This window comes from Lactuca sativa, chromosome 5 (genome assembly GCF_002870075.4).
Source record: "Lactuca sativa cultivar Salinas chromosome 5, Lsat_Salinas_v11, whole genome shotgun sequence".
Lineage (NCBI taxonomy): Eukaryota > Viridiplantae > Streptophyta > Magnoliopsida > Asterales > Asteraceae > Lactuca > Lactuca sativa.
This window is the reverse complement of record NC_056627.2, coordinates 340,639,332-340,650,867: the sequence shown is the minus strand read 5'-3', so window position 1 is coordinate 340,650,867 and position 11,536 is coordinate 340,639,332. Positions and strand designations below refer to the sequence as shown.

The 11,536-nt window shown below is 33.6% G+C and overlaps 1 protein-coding gene across 1 annotated transcript; it reads left to right on the top strand.

Moving 5' to 3' along the window:
* The first annotated feature begins 7,036 nt into the window (after positions 1-7,036).
* On the top strand, positions 7,037-10,824 carry LOC122197955 (uncharacterized). The gene is made up of 4 exons (XM_042902169.2): positions 7,037-7,187; positions 7,640-10,464; positions 10,549-10,648; positions 10,726-10,824. The coding sequence occupies exons 2-4, from the start codon at positions 8,909-8,911 to the stop codon at positions 10,822-10,824; spliced, it is 1,755 nt and encodes a 584-aa protein (XP_042758103.2). The 5' UTR covers positions 7,037-7,187; positions 7,640-8,908.
* Positions 10,825-11,536: the final 712 nt, after the last annotated feature.

Below are 11,536 nucleotides of genomic sequence, written 5' to 3'. Positions count from 1 at the left end.
ACGCAGTAGCAACATGCCTAAGGATCCACTAAGCGATCTTGGTATGTACAAATTCGGAAAAAATGAAAGGAAATGCATAAATGGCGAGACAAAAAATGGACGAGTATACCCCTCAATCGAAGACTGCATGCCCTTAGGGGAGTTATAAGCTATATTTGCAAAACAATGCAATATCCCCCTGATTTAAATCCAAACACCCATGACCTAATAAATTGACATTTTCCTTTAATGACTATTTAGTCCCTTAATACTAATAACACTAGTACAAAAATGGGCTATGGTCACACCAAAAAACCGTGACCATATGCCTATAGTCACACGCTTTTTTTTTTCAACGGAAGTGTCACCGAAGGTCGTGCCATTTTAGGCACCATACGGTCACTTTTAAATTTAGTGGCTATATCATATGAAAAACTGTGACCATAGCATAAAAGTGTGGCTATAGGGTAGGGATTTTTGCTGTTGTACTTTATCCTTTTGTCCAATATTGTGGCCGTAAACCATTTGTAGACACACATTTTACTTATTTTAGTGACTATCTTTCATGGAATGGTCATATAAAGTTATTTTTACTGTGGCGTTATTGCTAATAATTGGTCACACAAAAAAGTTCACTTTGACTATCGACTATCGTTTAGAGACACAAAATTAAGCGAAACATAACCATGTTCATCAAATGGCCACATGAATTTATTTTCACTATGACATTTTGCTAATGATTTGTCACACAAAAAATTGTTCAGTATGACTATTAACAATCTTTTAGGCACACATAATTAAGTAAATAATGACGATGTTCCTAAAATGGTCACATGAATTTGTAATTTCAATGACCAAAAGTATTTTAAAGACACATCCTATTTTTTAACTGTGGTTATCTTATAGATTACAGCCACATACGTATATTTTATCATGACCGTTACTATCATTCAAACACATAAAAAGTTGTAAGCGTGACTATTTTATATCTTTTCAACATAGAAAATCAATTAAACATGACTATAATTGATTTATAGACACAAAAGTATATATAACAGTGGCTAATATTCATCTTATGAACATAACAATGTGTTTTAAGTATGACCGGTTTTATCGTTTAGACATTAAAAAATTACAGAATGTGACTATTGTTTTTATTATAGTCACAGATACATACTTAAACCATAGTTGTAAATGTCGTATAGTTACATAATGTTTTTCTAACTATGACTATTGTAAAACATAAAGTCACATGAATGTAGGAATAAGTGACGAATGTTAAGATTTTGACACACGTTTAGTTGTGATTCGGTTTTAAACTACATAACTTGTAGCGGTTTTTTGACACTCTTTAAAAATTCTATCAAAACTACTATTTTTTAGTTTACATTTTTTGTTTGTAACATTTTTTTTAACGCATTAATAGAAAAATATTCACTATTACTTTTTTTTTTCTTTTTGCTAAATTAGGTGCTAAAGATAAATATTATACTCATTATTTAATTAGTCTAAGTATATATAACTATTATTATATATAAAATATAAATATATAATTTATATGATATATAATATAATAGTACAGTTTGTTTCGGTTTTAGCGGTTGGTGTATATATTAAAACCGCATCGCATCAAAAACTTTTGGCTTTTGCAAAAGTATAATCGGTATAAGGAGTGAGGGTGTAGATGTGATTATTAGGTTCTACTGGGTCTTCTCACTATACCACATGTGACATCGTATATCCTTTGTATGGTAAGGTTGAGGTATTATTAGAGTACGGGTATGTTATCCGACTAGGATAACCCCTTGCTATGTATGTGAAGTGTAGGGCACTTAGTGTCATGCTATGCTGGACAATTTTTGTGACTTTAATATGAAAGACTATGGTTGAATCACAACTGTAACACCCAATTCAATGTACTTTTCATTTTGAACCTTGGTATGTAAATACCTTGTAGATTTGGTCCCTAGGGGGCAGTTTTTCCATTTTGGAAAACTTGTAGTATGTTGGGCGTACTTCTCATACGCGGGTTGTATGCACGCGGGGGACAAACCCTAAAATTTAGGGTTTTGACCCTGTTTAAACAACATTGTGAACCTTTATCCTCTCATTTCTCAGCCTCCATAGCCATTTGAGCCCCATTTCGAAACCCTAGACCCTCTTGAAGAGATTTGACCCTCTTGTGTGTGTTTTTAGTGTGTGTTGGTGAGATTTGAAAAAAAATAGTTTGGACGAAGGAGCCTTGATCAAAGGAGAATTTGTAGATCCATATTTCACACATCATTTCCAGCTTCATTGAAAGTCCGGAACTAACCAGGGCCTTGCCCTCTGCATCGGACCGAAGTCCGGAAACTGCATCGGACCGAGGTCTGGAACTACCCAGGCCTTGCCTCCTGCATCGGACCGAAGTCCGGAACTGACTGCATCGGACAGAAGTCCGGAACTACTGAACATAGCATAACATAAACATATAAACTAACACAACAACATATACTACATACTGCTTCGAGCCATAACCCGGAACACATAACACACAAACCTTACTGAGCCACAAAGGCATCAATCATACTAACTACTGCATCAGACCGAAGTCCGGAAACTACTACTAATTGAACAAGCCGGCATTGTGGCCTTGGACCCGTTACTACTGGAAGGGAACTCACCTCGTGAACTGGCTGCTGAGTGTGTGGCCCTGGAAGCTATATGCTGCTGCTCCGGTATCTCCCCGGCTACAATTCCACAAACACACTCAATCAAATACTAATAACTGTATTGGGGTAAAATGACTCTTTTACCCCTGGCCAAAGTCAACTCTCCCGGTCAAAGTCAACTTACAGTTGACCTGACTCGCCGAGTTGGGCCGTCAACTCGCCGAGTCCCTACTCTCACTTCTCAACCCTGTTCGCTGCTACTCGTCGAGTATGGTATCAACTCGACGAGTTTCCTTTCGATTCTAGAACTCAGAATATCTGCATCCGACTCGCCGAGTTGTATGAAAAACTCGACGAGTTGTTCTTGAACTAAGAAGATTGCCTTGGACTCGCCGAGTTGTATGAACAACTCGTCGAGTCCCTCCATTACTGAGTCTAACCTCCGGCTCACTGATTTCATTCTACTACTCACTGGTCCCCACTCGGAATCACTCAAAAAGGGAAAAAAATCGGGAACTCGCGGCTCGACTCGCCGAGTCCGAAGAACGACTCGTCGAGTCGCATGCATGCAGTTACTATAAACTCGATTCTGCTTGAATCCGGCGCATATAACTTGTAGATCTGGGCTTCTTATGCTCGATTAACACGTAAAGATTCTATCTTTACGTGCCCATAAGCATCAATGAAGATTAAAAGGCTCAAAAAGCATAATAAAGGCTAGATCTAGGGTTCTCATGCAAAGCAACTTCGAAAAGGCAATAGATCAGTCCATAAAGTTAGTATCTAGATGATTGTGGATTAACCATGCAAGTGTCTAGGTCCATTTGGTGAAAGTATCATGCTAAAGTAAGGTTTGGGTTCTTTTGACCCATGCAAAGGCTCCAAGTTCATGAACTTATGGATTAAGACGTTCCTATAGACTTGGGTCTGGAGTTTGGATGTTAGAATCGAGAAGGGTTGTTGTAGGGAGATATAAATACACATAGGAGAGATCGAGATTATAGTAAACATTGGTTCCAAATGATGTTTGACCAATAGATAAAAGAGAAAGAATTAAAGTATAATGCTAAAATACAATAAATAAATAAAAAGAAAGTATAGTGTTATTTTTGCATTTAACCCAATAGTAAATCAGTAATATACAATGCATCCCATTTGATCATTCCATTTTAACCATTTACAAAATAATCAAATGCGAGTAATTTATTTCGGAAATTAGTTTCTAAAAACGATTAATGTTGTTACGCAGGTGGGAGGGTGGTTGTTGGTTGTTTAGGGTTAAAAATAAAACTACATTTTTTGGTATTAAAAAATGTAGTTTTTTGGCAATATACATTAGGAGTATGTTGTTTTTGCTTAAAAAAATATAATATTTTTAGGTTAAGTATTTAAAATAAGTTGTCAATTTGAAGTAAAAATTAAAATTCATTTATATTTTTGGTTAAATATAAAACTCATTATGTCTTTAATGTGACATGTTTGGTTAAATATAGTTTAGTTTTATTTAAGGCACTAAACTTATAACCCCTGTTTTTTATGCCCTAAAGACACAAGTTATTAGCTTTCAATGATTATCTCTAGTAATCAAATAACCATAAACCTAAATGGCCCATAAAAAATAAGCTTGCAAGTTCCGGTATTAACCAAAACTGTAAAAATTAATTTGTTTTTTATTATAAAAACACTGCAGGGGCAATACGGTCCAAAATTGTGAAAATCCATAATTTTTTGCTATAAAAACAGTTTGCAAATTCCGGTATTAACCAAAACTGTAAAAAAAAAATTATTATAAAATCACTGCAGGGGCAATATGGTCCAAAATTGTAAAAATCCATAATTTTTTGCTATAAAAGCAGTTTGCAGGTTCCGATATTAACCAAAACTATAAAAATTAATTTGTTTTTTATTATAAAAACACTGCAGGGGCAATATGGTCCAAAATTGTGATAATCCATAATAATTTGCTATAAAAACAGTTTGCAGGTTCCGGTATTAACCAAAATTGTAAAAATTAATTTTTTATTATAAAAACTCTGCAGGGGCAATATGGTCAAAAATTGTGAAAATCCATAATTTTTTGCAATAAAAAAAGTTTGCAGGTTCCGGTATTAACCAAAATTGTAAAAATTAAAATTTTTTTATTATAAAAACACTGCAGGGGCAATATGGTCCAAAATTGTGAAAATCCATAATTTTTTGCTATAAAAACAGTTTGCAAATTCCGGTATTAACCAAAACTGTAAAAAAAAATTATTATAAAATCACTGCAGGGGCAATATGGTCCAAAATTGTAAAAATCCATAATTTTTTGCTATAAAAGCAGTTTGCAGGTTCCGATATTAACCAAAACTGTAAAAATTAATTTGTTTTTTATTATAAAAACACTGCAGGGGCAATATGGTCCAAAATTGTGATAATCCATAATAATTTGCTATAAAAACAGTTTGCAGGTTCCGGTATTAACCAAAATTGTAAAAATTAATTTTTTATTATAAAAACTCTGCAGGGGCAATATGGTCAAAAATTGTGAAAATCCATAATTTTTTGCAATAAAAAAAGTTTGCAGGTTCCGGTATTAACCAAAATTGTAAAAATTAAAATTTTTTTATTATAAAAACACTGCAGGGGCAATACGGTCCAAAATTGTGAAAATCCATAATTTTTTGCTATAAAAACAGTTTGCAAATTCCGGTATTAACCAAAACTGTAAAAAAAAATTATTATAAAATCACTGCAGGGGCAATATGGTCCAAAATTGTAAAAATCCATTATTTTTTGCTATAAAAGCAGTTTGCAGGTTCCGATATTAACCAAAACTGTAAAAATTAATTTGTTTTTTATTATAAAAACAGTGCAGGGGCAATATGGTCCAAAATTGTGATAATCCATAATAATTTGCTATAAAAACAGTTTGCAGGTTCCGGTATTAACCAAAATTGTAAAAATTAATTTTTTATTATAAAAACTCTGCAGGGGCAATATGGTCAAAAATTGTGAAAGTCCATAATTTTTTGCAATAAAAAAAGTTTGCAGGTTCCGGTATTAACCAAAATTGTAAAAATTAAAATTTTTTTTATTATAAAAACACTGCAGGGGCAATACGGTCCAAAATTGTGAAAATCCATAATTTTTTGCTATAAAAACAGTTTGCAAATTCCGGTATTAACCAAAACTGTAAAAAAAAAATTATTATAAAATCACTGCAGGGGCAATATGGTCCAAAATTGTAAAAATCCATAATTTTTTGCTATAAAAGCAGTTTGCAGGTTCCGATATTAACCAAAACTGTAAAAATTAATTTGTTTTTTATTATAAAAACAGTGCAGGGGCAATATGGTCCAAAATTGTGATAATCCATAATAATTTGCTATAAAAACAGTTTGCAGGTTCCGGTATTAACCAAAATTGTAAAAATTAATTTTTTATTATAAAAACTCTGCAGGGGCAATATGGTCAAAAATTGTGAAAATCCATAATTTTTTGCAATAAAAAAAGTTTGCAGGTTCCGGTATTAACCAAAATTGTAAAAATTAAAATTTTTTTATTATAAAATCACTGCAGGGGCAATACGTCCAAAATTGTGAAAATCCATAATTTTTTGCTATAAAAACAGTTTGCAGAATCCGGTAATAACCAAAAATTTAAAAATTAAACTTGTTTTATTTTAAAAACACTGCAGGGGCAATATGGTCCAAAATTATGAAATCCATAATTTTTTTGTTATAAAGTGTGCAGGATCCGGTTTGAACCAAAATCTAAAAATTGATTTTTTTTACTATACCAAAACTGCTCAGGGGCAATATGGTACAAAATTGTGAAAATCCTTAAGTTTTTTGCTATAAAAACAGTTTGAAAGGTCCGATATTGACTAAAACTGTAAAAACAATGATGTTTTTTCACCATAAAAACACTGTGGAGCGCAATATTGTCCAAAAATGTGAAAATCAATAATGGATTTGATATATGTAAATTGGGATAAATAATTCAACGTAATGGATTTCATATATGTAAATTGGGATAAATAATAAAATTGCTTTCGGACTTAATCGACTAATACCAATTTTTACATTTCAATATTTCCTTCTGCCTTTGTCGTTACCTAGTTACCTTCCAGCAAGTTTATTGATCGCAAATAAACAGCCTACCCCTTAGAGTTGGTCAAGAAACATCTAAGAAGCGATGGGTTTTCAGGTAATTGAATTTCTTCCTGTGACCTCACTTTATTGATATCAAATTTTAATTAGAAACGTTGTCACATAATTCCTTCAATTTGTATAAATGTCAATCAATGGTTTTAATTTGATCCACATTTTGTACTGTTTTAAAGTGTTATTATTGAAGAACTGGTGATTGAAGAAGTTTGCCATGTTAAATTCTATGCACATAAGGCGTTTGATGATTTTTTTTTAATTTGTTTATTTCAGTTATGTTACATGACCACTTCGCACCTGCAAAACGAAATTCTTAGCAATGTTGGAAGTGATTAGGAGCCAGGGGTAGTCTCGTCCAACACCACAAAGTTGGTCAAGAAGCATCCAAAGAGCAGTGTCTGTGCAGGTAATTGAATTCCTTCCTTTGATCTCATTTCTGTGAAACATCCAGGTGACCTCTTTGATCAATTCACAATTCATAATCCACCACAGTTCAATTTAGTTATTATTCTGAGTAATTTTCTGTAGAAACACGGTTTACAATATTTATGTGGCTGAATAATTATCATAATGGTTTCTAGGATGATTCACTTCTTGAAAACAGTAATAGTAATCTTTTATGTTAAGTTTGTTTCTGTGATGTCATTTTACTTGAAGAATGGAAACTTCATAGTGGACAAAATAACGAACAGGGGAGGAACACTAGACTAATATTGACCCATATTTTTTTAAAATTATCCAACAAATTGCTCCTATTTTAATGTAGTCCAATTTGTAGTGATTTTACTTTTCATACCATACAGAATGTTCAATGCCGTATCAAATTTTACATGTTGGGGTGAATATCTTGTATAACAGATCCTTACAAAAAGATGGACAAGTCTTGGATGGGAACTGATAGACACAAAAAGCCTTACATCGATGGAGTTGCAACATTTTTGGATTATGCAGTCCGCAATTTGAAGATCTCGATGAATATGGACCCACTAGATTCCAAAATAAAAATAAAAATTCCATGCCCGTGTACTAATTGTGTAAACCACATGAGTCTTCATGTGTCAGAAGTAGATCCCCACTTATTCAGATATGGAATTGATCAAAACTATACAAAATGGATTAAGCATGGAGAAGAAGAGGACCAACCAATAAATGTTTCGTTTAAAGACAACTAATCAATGAACACAACATACGTCGATGAATCCATGAGCTTCACAATAGGAATTCCAACGGATGCCGAAAGTAGATCATCACTTATTCAGATATGGAATTGATCAAAACTATACAAAATGGATTAAGCATGGAGAAGAAGAGGACCAACCAATAAATGTTTCGTTTAAAGACAACTACTCAATGAACACAACATACGTCGATGAATCCATGAGCTTCACAATAGGAATTCCAACAGATGCCGAAGATACAGTAGACATGGTTAAAGCCACAGAAGAAACTTTCATAGGAGATCATGTCAAATTTCAAAAACTAATTGAAGATGCTGAGAAACCATTATACAAAGGGTGTTGTAACTTCACAAAGTTGTCTGCAGTTGTGCAACTCCTAAACTTGAAGAGTAAGTATGGAGTTTCAGATAAGTGTTTTACTGAAACATTAGTTTTGATAAAGAAAATGTTACCCGAAGGTAACGAAATGTTGAGTAGTACCTATGAGGCTAAGAAAACAATGGGTTCAGGGTATACAAAGATACATGCATGTATCAATGACTGCATTCTTTATAGGAACGAGTACAAAGGTGCGAAAGTATGTCCCACTTGTGGGAAATCAAGATGGAAGGTTGATGAGAAAGAAAAAATTATATATGAAAATATCCCGACAAAAGTGTTATGGTATTTTCCCATTATCCCGAGAATGAAATGACTATTTCAATCAAAGACAATAGCACAAAATTTAAAATGGCATGCCACCGATAGAATACATGACGATGTTTTACGTCACCCAACAGATACACCCGCATGGGCTGCCATAGATAAAAGATATCCTTAATTTGCTAATGATCCAAGAAATCTACGTCTAGCCATTTCGGCTGATGGGGTCGACGTGAATAGAGGAAATAGGAATCATAGTGTATGGCCTATTTTGACTGTCATTTACAACCTTCCACCATGGTTGTGTATGAAAAGAAAGTTTATCATGCTCTCGTTATTGATCTCAGGAACACCAGGAAACGATATTGATGTTTTTTTAGCACCTTTGATCGATGATTTGCAACTCTTATTCGATGTTGGAGTCGAAACATATGATGCATCTTCAAAGGAGATGTTTACTTTACGTGCAGTTGTGTTATGGACGATAAATGATTACCCTGCTCTTGGTACATTATGTGGTTGTCCTTACAGCGGATACAAAGGTTGTGTAGTGTGTGGGGAACAAACGCATTGTATTAGACTTCCTAAATCAAAGAAGCAGATCTATGCTGGTCACAGACGATATCTACCATATAAGCATCCTTTTAGAAGTCAAAGGAATGCGTTCAATGGAGAACAAGAGTTCACAACTGCTCCAGAACCTTTGAATGGTGAAGAAATATTTAACAATGTCAAATATGTTATAAATAAATGGGGAAAGGGAGCTAATAATAAGGAATCAGACATCCAAAAAACTTCGACAGGAAGAGGTGGGAAGATAAAAAGAAAAAAAAGAACATCAAAAGAAGTGTGTTATTCAGATGTTAGCAACAATGAAAACACACATTGGAAGAAATATAATATATGGTATCGACGTCTTAGGTATTGGCAACATAATCTTGTCCATCATTGTATAGATTTTATGCATGTCGAAAAGAATGTAGGTGAGAGTCTAGTTGGAACAATGCTCAACATTCCTGGCAAAACAAAAGATGGATTGCAGGCTCGATTGGATTTGGCACATTTTGGGTTAAAGCCAGAGTTACAAGTTCATATTGAAGGCAACAAAACCACACTTCCGGCAGCAAGTTACACATTAAAAACAGAGGAAAAAACCATGTTTTGTGAAACATTATACAATTTAAGGGTTCCACAAGGGTATTGTTCTAATTTTTCTAGTTTGGTGAGTCTAAAGGATAGGAAGCTTATCGGACTTAAATCACATGACTATCACATGCTCATGCAACAATTTTTGCCCATCGCAATACGGTCTATTATGCCGAAATCCACAAGGGATGGTATTACCAGATTTTGTTTCATTTTCAAATCAATATGTAGCAAAGAAATAAAAGTTAAGGAGATCGATAAGTTGCAAGAAGAATTATGTGTCACATTGTGCCTGCTTGAGAAATACTTTCCTCCATCATTTTTTGATGTTATGGTTCATTTAACTGTGCATCTAATTAGGGAAGTAAAATTATGTGGTCCAGTATGCTTTCGATGGATGTATCCATTCGAAAGGTGTATGAAGGTTATTAAAGGGCACGTGCGGAATAAAAATAAACCAGAAGGTTGCATTGCAGAAGAGAATATTGCAGAAGAGACAATTGAGTTTTTAAGTGAATTCCAAAAAAATATGAATACTGTTGGTATTCCACTTGAGAAGCATAACAACTTTGGAAATCATAATGATGACTATAGTATTTCTCTTAGGGATGGCACTCCAGTATCAGCATGTCGATCGGTTCAAGTTTCTCCGGACCTCTTCATCAAAGCACATTTCTATGTAATGCAAAATACAACTGAAGTTGTACCATATATTAAGTAAGTATTATTTACATGTATGTATTTATTTTAAAATTTTATAATATCGTGTATCTAATATAATAATAATCAATGTATTTGCAGTCGACACAAGGCATTTCTGAGAAACCAACACCCTTTTAAACGAAATGCATGGCTAGAGAATGAGCACAGTAAAATGTTTGGTCAATGGTTACGAGAGGAGGTACATTATTTTCATATTGAAATTATTTTTTTCTTTGTTGTATATGAGTTGAAGCTTATCCTTCTAATATGATTTAGGTTGAAAAAGAGTTATTGGTCTCAAAAGAAAGTGTATCAGAGACCGTTAGGTGGATTTCACATGGACCAAACACCACTACTGAAATACGATGCGTATGACATCAATGGATATACATTTCGTACAAAATGTCGTGAAGGTAAAGTTCATCAGAACAGCGGGGTTAGTGTAGTGGCAACTGACATACATATTTCTAATGAAGTTGTAACCTATGACCAAAACTCTTATTATGGGGTTGTAAAAGAGATATGGGTAATAGATTATCATTTAAAAAAAAAAATCCTCTTTTCATGTGTGACTGGGTTGACAATAAAAACGGAGTCAAGAAGGATCCGGTTGGGTACACCTTGGTTGAACTTGGTAGGTTAGGCCACAAAGATGATCCATTCATATTGGCCTCACAAGCACGACAAGTGTTCTACGTTACAGACCAACTGAATAAAAAAATGTCAATTGTCTTTATGACACCTACCAAAAATTATAGAGATACGTATGACGATGTCGATGAGGAATTTAGTACTGTACTTTTTCCTCACAATGACAATATATTGCCACGTGTAGATCCACTTGACTTGTGTAAAGAATCACATAATGATTATTTTCGGACTGACTGTCCAGGTATAGTCATACATAAGGTATAAATTTCTCATTCACATTCTAATTCTTGCATTTGTTTTATTTCAATTGTGAACATCCCATGATTTACATGTTTATAAGTAATATTTTTGCTACATTTTTCTAAGTCTAATGATTTCATTTGTTTGTATCAGGCACATGAAAATCCTTGATCATGGTGTTATTAATTTTACGTTT